This window comes from Zalophus californianus, chromosome 11 (assembly GCF_009762305.2).
Source record: "Zalophus californianus isolate mZalCal1 chromosome 11, mZalCal1.pri.v2, whole genome shotgun sequence".
Lineage (NCBI taxonomy): Eukaryota > Metazoa > Chordata > Mammalia > Carnivora > Otariidae > Zalophus > Zalophus californianus.
The window spans coordinates 104,979,458-104,998,918 of NC_045605.1; the positions used below are offsets into that span (position 1 = coordinate 104,979,458).

The 19,461-nt window shown below is 45.8% G+C and overlaps 1 protein-coding gene across 4 annotated transcripts in view; it reads right to left on the reverse strand.

Moving 5' to 3' along the window:
- The window catches only part of PLAAT3 (phospholipase A and acyltransferase 3), a 31,796-nt gene extending 15,745 nt beyond the window's left edge, over window positions 1–16,051 (reverse strand). The window contains exons 1-3 of one of the 4 annotated variants that reach the window (XM_035722669.1): window positions 15,930–16,051; window positions 15,400–15,477; window positions 8,845–8,886 (exon numbers count right to left, since the gene is read on the reverse strand). In XM_035722669.1, the coding sequence (XP_035578562.1) occupies window positions 8,845–8,886; window positions 15,400–15,414 (57 nt within the window). In that variant the 5' untranslated portion in view covers window positions 15,415–15,477; window positions 15,930–16,051. The other 3 variants (XM_035722668.1, XM_035722671.1, XM_035722670.1) reach the window with 3 other exon arrangements.
- Window positions 16,052–19,461: the final 3,410 nt, after the last annotated feature.

The following is a 19,461-nucleotide window of genomic DNA, read 5'->3' on the forward strand; positions in this document are numbered from 1 at the left end:
ATGGTGATTAACATAACAATAAAAAAATTTTTTTAAATTAAATTAAAAGAAAGATGCCTGAAAAGATGACAAAAATATCTACAAAGAAATTCAAACCTTATCACCATAAACCCCACAAGATAATGGAGCAGCGAATGCATGTTACTGAGTAGAAGTCATACCCAAAAAGCAACGCAATTATAGTAATCCATTCATGTCCCATCCCAGAAAAGGCATCACTGTAGGACAGAAAGTGATCAGTGATTGCCAGGGGCTGGGAATGAGGAGGGGGGCTGACAACAAAGGGGCAGGAGGGAATTGGGAGGCAACTAAACTTTCCCTACTGTTCTGTGTCTGACGGTGGTGAGTTATGCAATTGTATGTGTTGATGAAAACTCATAGGAACAAACACTAACGGGGTGCCTGGCTGGCTCAGTCGGTGGAGTGACTGACTCTTGATTTCAGGGTCATGAGTTCAAGCCCCATGCTGGGTGTAGAGACTGCTAAAACAAATATAAACTTTTTAAAAAATTAAATTATGTTTTAGAAAAGAACACTAAAAGGAATTTTAGACCTCAGTTTTTTTAAACACATTTTTTTTAATGTATTTAAATTTTTTTTAATTTTGGGGCGCCTGGGTGGCTCAGTCGGTTAAGTGTCTGCCTTCAAGTCGGGTCATGATCTCAGGGTCTTGGGATCTACCCTGTCGCTGCCGTGAGACTCCCTGCTCGGCAAGGAGCCTGCTTCTCTCTCTCCCTCTGTCTCTCTTCCCACTGCTCATGCACTCTCTCTCTCTCTCGCTCTCGCTCTCGCTCTCAAATAAATAAATAAAATCTTTAAAAATATTTGAGAGCGAGAGAGTGAGAGCAAAAGCAGGGCGAGAGGGAGAAGCAGGCTCCCCGCTCAGCGGGGAGCCCGATGTGGGGCTCGATCCCAGGACCCTGGGATCATGACCTGAGCCCAAGGCAGACACTTAACGACTGAGCCACCCAGTCGCCCTTAAAATTTTTTTTATCTTAATGGATATCTATTGTTTGAAAGGAAAAGGTTTTTTTTTTACTTTTTTTTTTTGATGTAGTGTTCCATGATACACTGTTTGCGTATAACACCCAGTGCTCCATGTAATAACGTGCCCTCCTTAATACCCATCACCAGGCTAACCCTTCCCCCCACACCCTCCCCTCTAGAACCCTCAGTTTGTTTCTCACAGTCCACAGTCTCTCATGGTTCATCTCCCCCTCTGATGTCCCCCCCTTCATTTTTCCCTTCTTATTATCTTTTTTTTTTAACATATAATGTATTGTTTCAGAGGTACAGGTCTGTGATTCATCAGTCTTACAATTCACAGTGCTCACCATAGCACATACCCTCCCCAATGTCTATCACCCAGCCACCCCATCCCTCCCACCCCCCTCCACTCCAGCAACCCTCAGTTTGTTTCCTGAGATTAAAAATTCCTCATATCGGGGCACCTGGGTGGCTCAGCTGTTAAGCGTCTGCCTTCGGCTCAGGTCATGATCCCAGGGTCCTGGGATCCAGCCCTGCATGAGGCTTCCTGCTCGGTGGGAAGCCTGCTTCTCCCTCTCCAACTCTCCCTGTTTGTGTTCCCTCTCTCTGTGTGTCTCTCTCTGTCAAATAAATAAAATCTTAAAAAAAAAAAAAAAGAATTCCTCAGATCAGTGAGATCATATGATACATGTCTTTCTCTGATTGACTTATTTCACTTAGCATAATACCCTCTAGTTCCAGAAAGGAAAAAAGTTTTGATTTTTAAAATACACAATCAAATTGCCTGCCCCTTGTAAGGGCAAAGGTACCTATTTCCAAATACGCACAAGGTCAAAACATAATACCACTCAAGGACACTTTTTTAAAATGAAATGAAAAGGGGCGCCTGGGTGGCTCAGATGGTTAAGCGTTTGCCTTCAGCTCAGGTCATGATCTCCAGGTCCTGGGATCCAGCCAACGTTTGGCTTCCAGCTCAGCAGGGAGTCTGTCTCTGCCCCTCCTGCTGCTTCTCCCCCGCTGCTCGTGCTCTCTCTCTCTGTCTCTTTCAAATGAATAAATAAAATTTTTTAAAAAATGAAGTGAAAGGTGGTAGACTCATCTGGGGAGATGATCTGCCCACGAGTTTCTAACTAGTGCAAGGACTCGATTTTCACATGGCAACAGGGATAATCTTTTAGAGACGGAGCTAAGTGGAAAAATGAGAATGAGCTCTGCAATGCAACACCACTTATATCAATTAAAGATACACACACGCAAACCAATGATACACATCTTATAAGAACCATACCTGAAAACATCATTTTAAAAAACCAACAAGAACAAGAACAGAAGCATATGGACTAAAGAACACACATTAAACACATCAGGATGCTGGCCGCTGGGAAGATGGAGGAAGGCATGATGATACAGAGGAACCAAAAACAAAAAACAAAAACAAAAACCCGTAAGAGAGGAGGTCTTGTAGGAATCAGTGAGGACAGGGTGTCATGAACTGAGAATATGAATGACATCACCCTCTATCATAAAATCCAACTAGAGAAACAATAACTTAATGATACACATGAGCCAACTCAGCTGAATCAAAGTGAAGAACTCAAGGAACCAGGTTATAAAATTAGAAGTATGAGAACTACAGCCCAGGAGCCAAACTGGTGCCTCTGCTTATTTTTGTATGCAAGCTAAGAACGGTTTTTACATTTTGAAAATGGTTGGGGGAAATCAAAAGAGGAAGGATGATCTGTGACACATGAAATTTTATGAAATTCAAACTTCAGCGTCCACAAAGCTTTACTGGCACACGGCCACACCCCATTCATTTACATCTTGTGCTGGGTTGCTTTCTCTCTACAGCAGATGAGTTGAGGAGTTGTAACGGAGACCGTGTGACCTGCAAACCCTAAAATCTTCCACTATCTGGCCCTTTACAGAAAAAGCTTGCCAGGTCCTGCTATAAAAAGATGGACTGTGATGCCTCCCTTACTCAGCTTGATCCACAGTCCCAGGGATTCATTGCCAGGTGGTTCTTCCTCTAGGAAGAAGGGGGCCAGCAGGAGGCTCCAGGAAGAGAGTTCCCTCTCCAGGTCAGGGCTCAGGGGATCCCCCGCGTGCACAGTAACCAGGCCTCAACTACGCAACTTGGAACGCAGGCGCTAACAATGGCAAAGCTGAGACTCTGTGCCCATGGGATTTCAGAACAAAAGGCCTTTATCCTTTCCACAAAAGCAGGGTTACAAAGAACTGCATAACAACCATTTTCCTTAGCAAGCAAACTGAGGAACAATTTCTGGCCTCCAAAATTATCAGATAAACAACCTAAATAACCATTTATAAGAACCAATTAAATAAATTATCCTGCATCCATATGTACATATATACATAGAGCCATTAGAGAAAACAAGGTGGATTTATGTGAGCAGACGTGGAACTGGTTGAAAAAAGCACGTTGAAAAACATTACTATCCCGTTTTTGCTTAAAATACATTTTAAAAAATTAAAATAAAATAAAATACATTTTTTATACATTTATAAGCAAAATGTACTATACACTATGCATGATCTGAGGAAAATACACCAAACTTGTTGTATATTATATACAGTGGGGGTTTGGGATTCAGACTTTTACATTTTATCTTATTTCTTTTTTTTACTAATATGAGTTACTTCTATAATAAAAATTTTTTAAGATTTTTAGATGGAGAAAAAAAGTCCCTCGTGTTGATGAGCTTGAAGTTTTTTATCTTGTTTATTTTTTTAAAATACTTTTAAGGATTTATTTATTTATTTTAAAGTGAGAGTGAGAGAGAGCATGGGGCTGGGGGAGAGGGGCAGAGGGAGAGAGAAAGAGAATCTCAAGCAGACTCCTTGCTGAGCGCAGAGCCCGACACGGGGCTCAATCTCAAGATCCTGAGATCATGACCTAAGCCGAAACCAAGAGCCAGTTGCTTTACCGATTAAGCCACCCAGGCACCCCAAGCTTGAAGTTCTTTAATTGGAAAAGGTGTATATTATCTGTCACCAAAAACTCTTGAAACCATTTCCCACCTGGAACCTGTAAATATGACCATGTTAATGATGCTTAAAAACCAGTCACATTTATATATATATATATATATATATATAACCATAAATAAATTTTCTTTTTTTTCTTTTTTTATGTTATGTCACCATACAGTACATCATTAGTTTTTGATGTAGTGTTCCATGATTCATTGTTGGCGTGTAACACCCAGTGCTCCATGCAGTACATGCCCTCCTTAATCCCCATCACCAGGCGAACCCATCCCCCACCCCCCTCCCCTCTGAAACCCTCAGTTTGTTTCTCAGAGTCCATCGTCTCTCATGGTTCGTCTCCCCCCGATTCCACCCCTTTCATTTTTCCCTTCTTTCTCCTGATGTCCTCCATGCTGTTCCTTATGTTCTACAAATAAGTGAAACCATATATAAGATAATTGACTTTCTCTCCTTGACTTATTTCACTTAGCATAATCCCCTCCAGTCCCATCCATGTTGATGTAAAAGTTGGGTATTCATCCTTTCCGATGGCTGAGTAATATTCCATTGTATGTATGGACCACATCTTCTTTATCCATTCATCTGTTGAAGGGCATCTTGGCTCCTTCCACAGTTTCACTATTGTGGACATTGCTGCTATGAACATTGGGGAGCATATGGCCCTTCTTTTCACTACATCTGTGTCTCTGAGGTAAATACCCAGGAGTGCAATTGCTGGGTCATAGGGTAGCTCTATTTTTAATTTTCTGAGGAACCTCCATACTGTTTTACACAGTAGCTGTACCAACTTGCATTCCCACCAAGAGTGCAAGAGGGTTCCCCTTTCTCCACAACCTCTCCAATATTTGCTGTTTCTTGCCCTGTCAATTCTTGCCATTCTAACTGGTGTAAGGTGGTATCTCAATGTGGTTTTGATTTGAATTTCCCTGATGGTTAATGATGATGAACATTTTTTCATGTGTCTGTTAGACATTCGTATTACTTCTTTGGAGAAGTGTCTGTTCATGTCTTCTGCCCATTTTTTGACTTGATTATTTGTTTTTTGGGTGTTGAGTTTGATAAGTTCTTTATAGATCGTGGATACCAGCCCTTTGTCTGTAGTGTCATTAGCAAATATCTTCTCCCATTCCGTGGGTTGCCTCTTTGTTTTGTTGACTAAAACCATAAATAAATTTTAAAATAATATAGATGCATATATATCAGATCTTAGAATAAAGACACTCAAAGGATAAAAGCCAAAGAAAAAGGGTAAAAGGTTTTACAATTTAAAAAATTGTTAAAGGTCTTATGATTAGCAGTTTCTATCATTGCCTGTTATGTTCATGCTCCCTTTTAAGGGAAAACGAGTGCCTGCAGTCCCAGTTGCCTAGGCAGGCACCATATTTCATACCCTGTGACCAACGCCTCCCACCTCAGCCAGCTGGACCTGAAGAAGGCAAGCAGGTCTCATCCTATGAACCTCCACATGTGTCCTTAAACTAAAACTAAACTAAAACTAAAACTAAAATTTCTTTACTTGAGCTAGCTTAAGTGGGTTGCTTGTTACTTATAGCCAAATGAGCCAGACATTCTATGCACTGGAAAAAAACAAAATAAAACACCACAAACTACCATGATCAGCTGGAAGAAAATGACGGAAAAACAGTCAATATCTTTAATATATAAAGAGTTTTTACGAACCAATAAAAAAGATGTAAATATCAAAATAGAAAAAAGTGGACAAAGGGCATGATAAGTAATTTAAAAAGGAGAAATATATATTACCACTAATATAAGTAAACATATTCTACCTCACTAGTAATCAAGTAAATGCAAATTAAAAACTGGTTTTGGGGGAATTAAAATACCAATATTAAATATAAGAAAAGATAAACACATACCATCATTCATTGCTGATGCGAATAAAAATCAGTATAACTTTTCTGAAAGGCAATTTGGCAATTTGTCTCACTAACCTTAAAAATATTCATACTCTTTGACCCAATTTCTATTTATAGACCAGATCTTAAGGAAATAATCTGAAATGCCCACAAAAGTTGTCCATCAAAAAGTGACATCCAATGGCAAAACATTGATACCTAAAAATCCTATGTAAAAAGATTATTTTATTCTTGCCATATTTATATACTAGGATACTATATGTTATGTTTTAAAGTTTTATTTTAAAAGAATACTTAATGACAATAAATGCCCATTACATAATGGTTAATGAAAAAGCTTTATACAAAACAGTATATTTTTTAAACTTGTTTAAAAAAGAAAACACATAAAGAAAAGCTGTGGAAATACACCAAAATGTAAACTGTTTATTACCAGTTGGTGACATCTGGGGTATTAATTTTCTTTTTAATTTTTTTCTAGTTTTCCAAAATGTTTATTTTTTTTTAAAGATTTTATTTATTTGTCAGAAAGAGAGAGCACGCACACACAAGCAGGGGGAGCAGCAGAGAGAGAAGCAGACTTTCCGCTGAGCAGGGAGTCTGATGCGGGACTTGATCTCAGGACTCCATGATCATGACCTGAGCCTAAGGCAGTCGCTTAACCAACTGAGCCACCCAGGCACCCTCGAAAATGTTTAAATACACGTATATTCATTTTAGAATCACACACACACACACACACACACACACACACACACACACAAAACCTGACAAACATCAGTGTGTTCAATTTGGGGTAATCTATACCATTACTACTCTGTAACAAAATAAATACACATGACAAAAAGACTAGAAAGATATACACCAACTTCTTCACAGAGAATCTCTCTGGGTGCTGGGGCTAAGGGATGGTTACTGGAATTATTTTGCTTCCTTCTCTTTATCTGTATTTTCCAGCTTTCCCGCAATGAGTGTTTTTAAGTTCATAGCATGCTTCCCGACAGTTTATTAAGAAACATTTTCAAACATACAATTTAAAGTCTCAAGCATTCAAAACTGAATGCGTTGTTTAGTGAATATCTGTATACCCAACCACTTAGATGCTACTCTTAGGTTACTGCATTTGCTTTATCACAAATATGCCCATCTGCTCATTCCACCAGCCGAGTATCTTTTGAGTTAAAAAGAAGAGTTTAATGACCGGCGTTCTGGGAAAAGCAGAGGGAGTCCAGGACAATGACAACGGCAATAATGGTGTGCGATGTGCTCTAACTCTGCTCTAGAATCCACTGGGTTCCTGACTCCGAGCCTGCAACCTTTATCCCCAGCTGTGGTTCTTGGACACAAGCCTGCGCACAAATTAGAGGAGAGGGGCTTGCTTGCTGCTTGCAGAATCACCGTACACTTTTAACAAATACTCTGCCCCGCCCTAGGGCAGTGGTGTAAGTGGCCACCCCTTGAGAATCCCTTCACCTTGGAGATGCCCACCTCTGCCTGGGAGGGTCAAGGAACTCATTCATTTGCTCCTTCACCCAACAGATGCTCACAGAGCTAGATGCCAGGCACCAACCTAGGCACCTGCACTGTGTCTATGATCAAAATAAAGATCCCTGCCTTCATGAGCTTTTGCTCAGTACCAGGGAGAGAGACAGAAATTTTTTTAGTTTATTTTAAGCCTTAGTAAATAAGCAAATCATCCAGAACATTGGAAGAGATACCAAATAAAAACAAAAAAGAAAGAAAATGTAGAGCGGTGTTAAAGGATCTGGAGGGGCAGGGTGGGGGCAGAGACTGCAATATTAAATGAGGGGTTGGGGAAGGCAGACAGTGGGCCCTGCAGAGATCTGGAACACCCAGGCAGAGGGAACAGCCTGAGCAATGGCCCCAGGTGGGAGCGTGTTTGAGGAGCAGCCCAGAGGCCAGTGTGGCTGGAGTGGGGGGGGGGGGGGGCGAAGGAGGAGAGGATGCAGGATGGAGAGTGGTGTGGATGATGCCTATCATCAATCCTGTCTGTCTCAGACGAGGCAGGGCAGTGAGGATGACAAGTAATAGATTCTGGATTTCTATGAAGGTCAAACCCACAGGATTTGCTGATGGAATGAGGTGGGGCGTGAAGGAAAGTGGAGTCAAAGATCACCCCAGGGTTTCTGGCCAGAGCAAGTGGGAGGCAGGATGAGCAGGCTGCAGACAGAGCAGGCTAGGGAGGAGTGGGTGCTCCTGCTTGGGGCGCTGGGGTGAACCGGGCTCCAGGGAGCCAAGTGGAGAGGCCAGGGAGGCAGCTGAAAACGGGCTTCTGGAGGTCAGGAGTGCGCTCTAGGGTGAGGGTCACTGGTGGCCTTTGTGAGTGCAGCTCCAACCAGAGTTGGACACCAAAGTCTGGCTGAATGGGCGTAAGGGAGGAGGGGGAGAGGAGCCGCAAATGATAGAAAAGGCAGCACCTGAGATTTTGGTTGAAGTCCTGAAAGGCGAGAGGGACCGTGTATGTGCTATAGATAGAATGCAAATCTGAATCCTATACTCAACCCTCACATCCTCCGGCAATTAGAGAAGGTGATGAGGAGGGAGGGGCCTTAAGGGGGATGATGGAGACAGGGAAGCAGGGGTGCGGGGCAGACTGAAGCAGAAGCACAGCTGTGAGGGGATCTCCCGGTGCCCGTGGGAGCATTTTTTTTAAAGCTTCCAGGTGGTTCTACGGTGCAGCCCGGAGTGAGAACCAGAGGAGAGAGTATCTGAGGGGAGAGAGCCGTGACCTTGAACGTCAGGCTGAGATGAGCAGACATACATCATTTTGCAGGCGGGGAAACTGAGGCTAAGGGAGATGAGGTCGCTTACGCAGAGTCAGCCTGAAAGTGGCAATGGGGCAGCTGCAGCCCCAGCCTCTTCCCCACCGCAGGGAGAAAGGAGACAGCCAAGCCCTCCAGCAGACAACTCCGTCTGCAGCCCCTACATAGTCATCCACACTCACCCCTGCGGCTCCGATCCAGTTTGAGATCCTCAGCTGTGGGCACTGGACAGGACCAGAGAGCGCAGCAACAGCATTTGCGGAAGAATTTTCAACCCAAGCGGTGAAACAAAACAAAAAGAATGTGTTTCTCGGGGAGCCTGGCTGGCTCAGTCAGTGGAGTGTGCGACTCTGGGGTCGTGAGTTCGAGCCCCATGTTGTGAGGGGAGCCTACTTAATAAAAATAAAGAAAATAGATGTTTTAAAAAAGCATCTTTTTCTTTAATTCAAGGCCACTATGGAAGTGCTCCAACTCACACACATCCGGCCCCATTTAGCCTCATCGGTCAGAGCTTTGCAATTTTGTTTTTTTTTTTAATGAAATATTTCAGATGTACAAAAAAATACATGCTCAGTAGGCTACTGAGCATGACTCATGAGCATGTCTAAATCCAGATGGCTTTCGTTTTCAGAAAAAAGCATACTGACTACAATTTTGGGGCTCCAGAGCCAGACAGCCTCGGTTCAAATTTGGGCTCTGCCACTTCCTAACTGCACAGTCTTGGACAAGTTACCCAACTTCTCCCAGCCTCGGTTTCCCCAGCTGTAAAATGGAATAACTCATGGGGTTGTCCTGAGGAACAAATAGGTTAATACCTACAAAACGCTCAGCAAATACCACCTGGCACAAAGGAAGACTTCTGTACACGGCAGTTTTTGCTGCCACTGTCCTTGGGTGTGTTTTCAGTATGTTTGGTTTGGGAAGTTCTCAGTTCCAGGACCAGCCGGAGATGCCATGGAGATTGTGAAACCCAGCCTGAGAGCAGGTTCTCCTTGTTCCCGAAACCACATGCTGTGGGGAGTGTGGAAATTCCAGTCTCAGCCCCTTCCTTCCTGATGCTCTGGGGAAACTCCTGGAAAATTACAAGGACCGAAGGTCCAGTGTGGATGCCAAGAGGGGACTTTCCAGCAAAGAGCTGGGAGTTCAGTACCAAGGTTCGAGGAAGAGAAGAAACCTGTGAGGGTCTGGGCATCAATCCTGTCTATCCAAGGCTGCGTTTTCAGAAGCACAGCCCATGTCCACCCAAGATTCAGCCCCTCTCTGCTCTACTGCTGTGTGACCTTCAGGAGTCCCTGAACCTCTCTGAGCTTCTCTGGTACAATGGGGCCATGCAGATCCATCCAGCAGAGTCTATGTGAGGAATAAATGCGATCATGGGACAAAAGCTGTAAAACAAAGTACCTGGGAGAGGGTTGAGACCCTGTGCCCCGGGCTGGGTACATGAAGGAAGTATGACCAGAGGTCTGATTGCCCACACCCTCCAGCCTCAGCCCCAGAGAGAAGGTAGAGGAGGGACTGGGCTTATGTATCGCCTCTTCCCTTGCCAGTTGCTGGGAGAGGAACAGGGGCAGCTCCAGTGGGTAGCAGGTCCAGCCCCTGTGGCCCCAAAAGTAGCCTAGAAAAAGGAGGCAAAACTTATGGGGCCTCCCAGGTTCCTGACCTCCAGGCCCGAGGCTGGTGCGATGTATGAGTCCAGCCTCACTCCACATGAATGAGGACTGCCTCCCAACTCATCTGGAAACCACCACGGCCACCGCCGTGCACACGAGTTATCTGGAATTCTTCACAGCTGCCCTATTTTTTACAAGTCAGGAAACAGCGCAGAGATGGGAAGTAACTTGCCCAAGTTCTCAGAGCTCCCCAAGAAGCTGGGCCAGGATTCCACTGTAGGTCTTCCTGAATCCAAGGGCCAAATTCTTTCCACTATACCCAGAAGTTCACACGAAGGTCCTGACTTCCGGTAACAACCCGCAGGGTGAGCTTTGCCTCTACATCATGCTTCTCTAGGCCAGAAATGCCCTTGGCTATTCACTGGCAAAGTCCTACCGATCCCTCAAGAGGACACTCCAGCAAACAGTGTTGCTGCTGCTTCCACCGGCCACGCCCGATTTTCTCGGGTAGTATAATTTTTTTTTAAGATTTTATTTATTTATTTGACAGAGAGAGACACAGCGAGAGAGGGAACACAAGCAGGGGGAGAGGGAGAGGGAGAAGCAAGCCTCCCGCCGAGCGGGGAGCCCGATGTGGGGTTCAATCCTAGCACCCTGGGATCATGACCTGAGCCGAAGGCAGACGCGTAAACGCTGAGCCACCCAGGCGCCCTCAGGGGACTATAATTGTTGAGCTGAGCCCACGGGAACAGTGACCAGGCTCCATGCCCAGCCCACCAGCCACACCCAGCAACCAGCCTGGCACATAGTGTTCTCACCAGAGGTTTGCAGCCTCCAAGGATGCACTGCTTCCTTCTGAAGCCCAGCCCCGATAGGACCCCTCTGGAATGTGGATGACTCCCTGCAGGGCCTGGAGCTCTGCTACTTGAGAAGGTCCTCTTCTCGTCCCTTCCCCTTAGCACCTTAACAAACACTGCAGAGATCTGTCGGAACATCAGGCAAACTGAGAGGCTCACAAAGTTGTCACAAGGGAGTCCAGAGTCAGAGATCAGAGTAGGCCCATCAACGTCTTCATATTGAGACAGAGCAGGGACTGGACTCACGTCCCTTCAACCCTGACTGTGAAATCCAGAACTCCTTGGGGGCCTTCGTACGGGGAAAAAAAAAAAAAAAGCTAAAACTCTGTGCCTCTTGAGGAGCCCACCTTGCAGGAATTCAGAGGGAAGGCGCTTACTGAAGGGAGGATGTTTACTACAAAGACTGGCCAAGACCGGACCAAACCAGTCTGCACCAAGGTGGGCAGATCCCAGGGCTGAACTCTCACAGACTTGACTTCTCACTATAATACTCAAAAATCAGGCCCAGGGGATGGGGACTTAACATGCTGATTAGACATGGGACGCAGGAAGAAGCATGACCTTTAAGTGCACAGGTGTGAATAAATCCTCCACTATGTGCTTCCACGGCACCCTTTCCCCACCTACGTTTCTTTTAAAAAACCCTCCCTGACCTCTCCTCCGGGGAGTCAGGGGATTCTTTCCTTGTACTGCCTCCCTTGGGCTTGAGCACAAACCCCAGTAAAGCCTTGCCTGGAGCTCCTGGTTGGCCTCTTACTGATTTCTATTGTTTAGAGAACCCAAGGGTCCAGTTCAGTACCGATATTCTGGAGCCTCAGTTTCACTCTGGATATTCACTTCCCCAGCAGCTAGCCACAGATTTAAGGACGGCAAGGCTGGAGAAGGAGAGGCAAAGGCTCCTGGCCCGCTTGTTCTAAGCAAATGTGGAACATGAAGAGGAGAGAATGGTCAGCTCTGGCACTGACCAGGAGTCACAGGCTTGACTAAAGGGCTCAGAGAAAAGGGGAGCCCTCGTACACTGTTGGTGGGAATGTGAGCTGGTGCGGCCACTCTGGAAAACAGTATGGAGGTTCCTCAAAAAGTTGAAAATAGAGCTACCCTACTACGACCCAGCAATTGCACTACTGGGTATTTACCCCAAAGACACAAAGGTAGTGAAGGGGCTCCTGCACCCCGATGTTTATCGCAGCAATGTCCACAATAGCCAAACTATGAAAAGAGCCCAGATGTCCATCGACAGATGAATGGATAAAAAATGTGGGATACGTATACAACGGAATATTATGCAGCCATCAAAAAAAAAATGAGATCTTGCCATTTACAACAACGTGGATGGAACTAGAGGGTATTATGCTAAACTAAATAAGTCAATTAGAGAAAGACAATTATCATATGGTCTCACTGATATGAGGAATTTGAGAAACAAGATACAGAATCACAGGGGAAGAGAGGAAAAAATAAAACAAGATGAAGAGACTCAATCTCAGGAAACAAACAGGGTTGCTGGAGGGGAGCTGGGTGGGGGAATGGGGTCACGGGGTGATGGGCATTAAGGAGGGCATGTGGTGTAATAAGCACTAGGTGTTATACACAACTGATGAATCACTGACCTCTACCTCTCAAACTAATAATACATTATGTTAATTAATTGAATTTAAATAAAAATAAAGGACTCAGAGAAACATGGGCTGGACAGTAGACAGGCAGGCTCTCCATCCCAGGGAGGTCCACGCAGCTGCTCTAATAAGAAATGACATTTGCCAAACTCTAAAAGGCAGGCAGCCACACACTCAAAAGACTGGGGAGGTGGGAGCTGTATTCCTTGGGTGCAAATAGGAATAAGTTGTCTGGGGCTCCTGGGTGGCTCAGATGGTTAACCATCTGCCTTCGGCTCAGGTCATGATCCCAGGGTCCTGCGATCGAGTCCCACATCAGGCTCCTTGCTTAGAAGGGGGCCTGCTTCTTCCTCTGCCTCTGCTGCTCCCCCTTGTTGTACTCTTTCACTCTCTCTGTCAAATAAATAAATAAAATCTTTAAAAAAAAAAAAAGGAATAAGTTGTCCATAGAAATTTTTAAAACAATAAGAACACACCTTGGGGTGCCTGGGTGTCTCAGTCGGGTAAGCGTCAGGTCAGGTCATGATCTCAGGGTCCTGGGATGGAGCCCCGCATCGAACTCCCTGCTCAGTGGGAAGCCTGCTTCTCCCTCTCCCACTCCCCCTGCTTGTGTTCCCTCTCTCGCTGTGTCTTAAAAAAAAAACAAAATAAAACTGTCTTCTACATGGAAGTTCGATCAGAGAACACCCAGTTCTATAGTCTGTGGATACAGACTTAGCTACCGTTCCAACAGAAAGTCCAAGTAGCTCAGAGGGGTTCGAGCTCACACGGGGCACGGTTCATATGCTGACTCTCAAGGTCCTACATTTTCCTGTGTTTCAACATAGAAGACAGAAGAGTCAGCTCTCCCCATGCCAGAGTAACTAAAAGAGAAGTGGCCTCCCTATCACCGAGAACTAGACTCATTCTAAAGCAATGGAATAAATAAATATCAGTGCCCACTTTCACTCAACCATTTTCTCTGATTTTTTCAGAAGAAGGAAAACTTGGGCGAATTTCACCAAATAAGATAAAAACTTATGATTAATTTTCTGGTGATGATGTTTTAGTGAAAATGTTTCACATGTGGAGATATTTAAAAGGCACTAGATTGATTTTTTTTTTAAGACACAGTATTGCAATTTCTGGAATTTATTCTGAAATGTGATTTTTATGAATCTATGACAAAACTCTCCTAATGTCTAAGACTTTCCCTAGTTGTATATCTGTGGTCTCATGTAGAGGAGCTTTTGAAATTAAAATTAATAAAAAGCACTCTTCAGTCAGCTGTGAACAAAGACGGATGGACAAATGGAGCTCAGCTGAATACAAAACATGAATATGCAAAGATCAATCTTGACAAAGTCACGGACAACTTTCCAGAAGTAAAAGTTCCAAAACAGAAACTGTCATGTTGCTATTATTCGTGACTATGACCAACCTACATGCAAGAGTAAGCTTTCTTTCAAAACTACATTCATGCAATTAAAAACTTTTTTAAAAAGATTTTTAAGCAATCTCTACAACATGGGGCTCAAACCCACATCCCTGAGATCAAGAGTCACAGACTCCGCTCACTGAGCCAGCCAGGTGCCCCGAATTAAAAACTCCTAATCCATTACTTTTTCCTATTTTTCTCCATAACATTTACCTTCTTTTTCTTTTCTTTCTTTTTTTTTTTTTTTTTTCCTTTTGCACTGGCATGATTTCATATACAAACCTCAATAAAAGAAAATTTTCACTGTTTCTTTTCCGGATATTATTACTATCCATTTCATGATTATTATTGAAAACAGTGTTGTCAGATAAAGGAGAGGGATGTTTAAAATGACCACTCGAGGCATCATATATGCCAGGGTCCTGCTTGCCTGATGCCAGTCCCTGTGGCATCTTTTTGTGGATTGAAATAATAGTAAGAGTGAATTGCAGTTGAGCACTTACTATGTGTGGGAAGCACTACTCTGAGCACTTCCCATGTATTAAGTCCTATAATCTTCATTCTGGGGAACGGAGTGGATTTCAGACAGGAAGTGCTCAGAACAGCACCCTGCAGGCTTGTGCCCCAACCAAGTGCTGTGTAGGAACACAACCCCAGGCGGGTCTACATCAGCAGCCGGTGCCCTGAATCTCTCTGTTGCAGGTTCTGCTAGGTTGAAAGGAAGCATTTGCTAAGCCCCTTTATGATTTCTGAACCACATCACAGACTAGAAAAAGTAAAAGTGAAAGCTTAGAAATCGCTGTTAGGGCTGGTCATGGGGCGAGTCAGTGGAGACAAAAAAAGCCCAGAGAAAAGGTCAGACCCAAGCAGGGGCTGGGGCAGCAGGTCCAGCCCCAGACATCTGGCCCCAGGAGCCAGGCTGGGATGTTCTGGTCTGACTGGGGGACACAGGGCAGGGCCCTCGGGGAGCAAGTCGCCCCTTGCTGCCTCCCTCCTCCTGTAGGTCCTGCCTGCCCTGGCATTAATTTCAGGCAGGTACCCACACAAGAGTGAGTACTGAGACAGGTGGACCAGGAGCAGGCTAACCCACATCGGACACCTGATGCCCACCAGCTGCAGGAGGTGTGGTCCCACATCCTCCAGGATCCTCACTCTCCAGTAATAACTCAGGCTCCCGGACAATGAGTCCCCACTAAAACACAGCCCCCACCCCAGCCCACACCGGCCCCACACTTACGATGGACGCGCGCATCTTTTCTCGTCCTGTGGACCCTCAATTTCAGGCTGGAGTTCGGTGTATCTGCTGCGTAAAGCCCTGAGGCAGGGGGAGCAGGGATTCATTATGACATTAATAGGGAACAGCGTTCGCCGAACCCCAGGGTACCGTGGCTTCTAGCAAGGAGACCTTGCGCGGTTCTCCTCTGACCCTTCCCAGGGCCACCAGCTCACTCTTCGAGGTCCTCGCTACCCCTTCCCTGCCCCTGAACTTGGCCGTGAACTCATGAATCCCTTGAAGGGTCAGGGAAGGCTCACCCGACACCTGAGAGGCGGCGGCGCAGCCGGGAAAGGACGATCAATGTCTCCTGCTCATGGTGGTGCTCCCCGCCCGCGGGTGCCAGGGGCGCGGCTGCTGGCGGGCTGCCCCCTAACTTGTTTACGCCCGCCTCCCCCCAACTTCTCCGTCTCCCACTCGACCATCCGGGACCTGGAGAGCCACCCCAAGCACTTCACCCTTCCTTAAGTTCGGGAAAGGACCGCTCCACCCACCTCTCGAACTTGGGAGGCAGGGCGCAGCCAAGAGACCGGGTTTAATGGCCGCAGAGGCTCCAGCCAGCGTAAGGTCACCCGGCTCCTCCCCGCGCAGCTGACAAATGAGAGCCTCGCAGAGCTCCCAGCCAGGCGACAGGGACAGCCTGCTCCCGCCTCTGGGTCAGAGGGCCAGGAGACCTCCCACTCACCCCCCCCCCCCCCCCCGCTCCCCACGCCCTCCTCCACCTAGAGGCGCCCCCTGAACCCAGTTCCACTGCCACCTCGTCCTCACCAATTCCACACACGCGCTTGGGGCCGCCCAATATTGAAGACCCATCTTGTATTAGACTCCATCTGTATACACACCACTCTGGACTGTAATCAACTGACTTATCTCCTCCATCGGAGTGGGCTTATAGTTTGAAACTATATTAAAGTTGAAAGCCAGGTGAAGGCTTTCAGAGGTCCAGCAAAAAGGAAGCACTTTTAACTATTGGGTCTTAAGCCATCAGATATCCCCCAAACTGGGTCCACAGCACAAATTCCATGAATGAATGACCAGACACAGGCCCTTCCTGGCACCCGGCTCTGGCTGGACTGTGGCTCCTTAAGAGTGGAACCAGCTCCCGTTCATCTCTCTTCTCCCCACTCCCAGCCAGCCCTGCGCCTTGCAGTCTAGATGCTTGGGCCACATCCTGGCCTGCTCACTTGCTGGCTATAGGGTCCAGGACACCCTTCACTCTCTCAGCCTCAGTCTATTCATCTCTTAAAAGGAGTGATGATAATACTGGGCAACATATAAGATCACATGTAAAAATACATTCCCCGAAGGGAGAGCCACAAATGAAATGATGCTTATAAAGTACTGAGCCTGATGTGTGGCACATGGTAAATCCTCATCAGGACATGTTGGCTGTTAACACAAGGAAAAGCACGTGCTCAACACATCACCCGTCATTCACCAGCTTCCCAACGGGAGAGTCAGAGGCAACGCAAATACATACCAGAGCTTTATGGGCATTGCTACTCACCCAACAAATTGTTTTTCGTATTAAGCAAGTGACTAGTAAAGCAGCCCAAACCCAAGGCGGAGGGGTTGGGGTTTGAGAACACCAGATTGACTTCTGTTTCTCCTTACTCTCTGCTTTCAGAACTGCCCAGATGTCACCTCCCTTATTTATTTCCCCCTGTGCTGTGCGAGGGAAAACAAAACAGAAAGCATCCTGAGGGACAAGGATGTCAGGAAAGTGATTTTCGCCTTCCACACAGGGCTCAAGAGGAGCTCGGTAAGACAGACCCCAGGCCAAGAAGCTATACCACACAATGTTGGTACCGCCACCAGCAAGACTGTCCCTAGGCGCCCCCCCCCCCGCCCTCCAAGTCCACTACCGCTGTTTGAATGGGAAGCCATGCCAGGATCAAACCAAGAGCTGACTCCAAAGTCTCTGGTCTTTTCTGCAACCACAGTCACAGAGCCCTGTTCTTCTTGTGGTGGGGAGGGGTAATTGTCATTATTTGCAGTCTCCATTTTCTGTCTTCTAAGGAGGACGATTCTCCAGGAGAATCCAGTGTTTTGCGGTCTCTGAAAGTAGGAGAAAAGGGCTCAGGCTTATGCTGAAGCATGAGACCTTGTGGGGATTCTGAGTGGGTGGGGTAGGAGGGCAACAAGGCCAGGGCAGGAGAAGGAAAGGGGGAAGGGGAGAGTGGGGAAGGAGAGAGAGGGCCGGCAAGCCACATTTAAAGGAGCAGAATCCATTAGGAGCATTTTGTGCGAACATGAGGGTTTCTGTTGCTTGACATTAACTCTCAAAACCTGAACACTCTTCTGGGAAGAAGTCCATCAATGTCAAAACTGAATACAAGCTTGCCTTTTTTTTTTTTTTTTTAAGTAGGCTCTGTGCCCAACGTGGGGCTTGAACTCAAGACCCTGAGATCAAGAGTCACCGCTAACTGAGCCAGTCAGGCACCCCTGAATACAGGCTTTTTAATGTTTATCCAGGCTACTCTGGTGCAGCTTTGTGAATATGCCACTTCTGACAGTTTGACCAGAAAAATCAGGTTTTTATGAAAGAAAAGGTGAAATGTAACTTCCTTCTGAATCCCATTTCTGACCCCTCAAGTCCTACTAAAGAGAACAAATCCCTATTGAGAGGCTCTGAAGAGCTTCCCCTGCATTAATGTGCAGCATAACCACCATACTTCCCTTTGAAAGAACATTCCTGAAATGTTCCACGTTTCTTATTCCCGTTAAATGGAGCAACAGTCCAAAATAAACATTTGTTTTTGTTTGTCCAGCAGTCTTTCACTTGGTGACTGTGTGGTTCTAGTGGACCTGCCTAATCACGGTACATCACCCTGACTAGAGACACATGTGACCTTGGTCCAGCTATCAGGCCCCAGCCCCCAGGCTATTGCAATTGACCCTGAAGGAACATATGACCCAAGCCAGACCAATCAGAAGCCTTCTCTATATACACACACATTTCTAAATAGGCAATGGGTTAAAAAAATAAATAAAAGGCTCTTTCCCCTGGAAACATTAAAGTGGTATGATGTAAGCATGGAACCATCTGTGCCTTACCTCCCCTGCAGCATGGAAGAAATCCATCTGCAAAAGCAGATAATACAGCTGCCACGTGCTTGAGATAATAGCCTTGTTGACATTCGAGTTCTTCCAGTGCCTGATGTGTTTTGCTCCTAGACATCCAGTTACCATTTTTCCTTTGATTCAGCTAGAGCTGAACTCATCTTTGCAAACTGATATATGGTAATCAAAGGCAAGAATGTCAATGCACCAAAGACAAAAGTTAGCTCAACTTCTCCCCATCCATCCGTCTTTCCCCACCCGTCTTTCTCCCCAGCTTATGCTATTGGGGTATCACCACTCTGATGGTAGTCCCGGGTTTTCACCATACTCTTCCTACCCTAACAATCGGTGAGTTTGCACCCTCCCTAACTATACTGATGAGCATGAATGCAACAGCTAGCCTGGCACCGAACATATGACCACCATCAGGGAGAGAGAGGGAGACAGGGAGGGAGGGAGGGAGGGATGGCAACTGACCACACCAAGTGTATGTTTCAATCTACAAACATACTAGAAATCTTACTGCAGGGCCAAATGGGCTACGTCTAGCAATTAGCCAATATTTGGGAAGTTGAATGCAACCTCTCCACTGGCTCCAAGGTCACCAGTTAAAAGGGAAAGCTCTTGAAAGAGCTTCACTCACTCCCAAAGAGGAACCATCTAACCAAATAGGGCAACCAAATGAAAGTGCTACAAGTTCAAGGGTCCTCACAAGTCCCCGTTACTGTAAATAAAACTTGTGTTCAATTTTAAGTCCAAGTCCATGCCCTTCTCCAGCACTATGCTAGCAAGACTGTGAGGTATGGTTTTGCAGGACAGAGAAAGGTGATGCACCCGAACCGCATTTCCACTACCTCCTTTGACATGGGGTTATCCCTCCCCTTAGATATCCTATTCACTTTGACAAGCCCAAATCTATTTCACAGACCTTCCCATATTAAAGAACAGAGAAAGAAACAAATC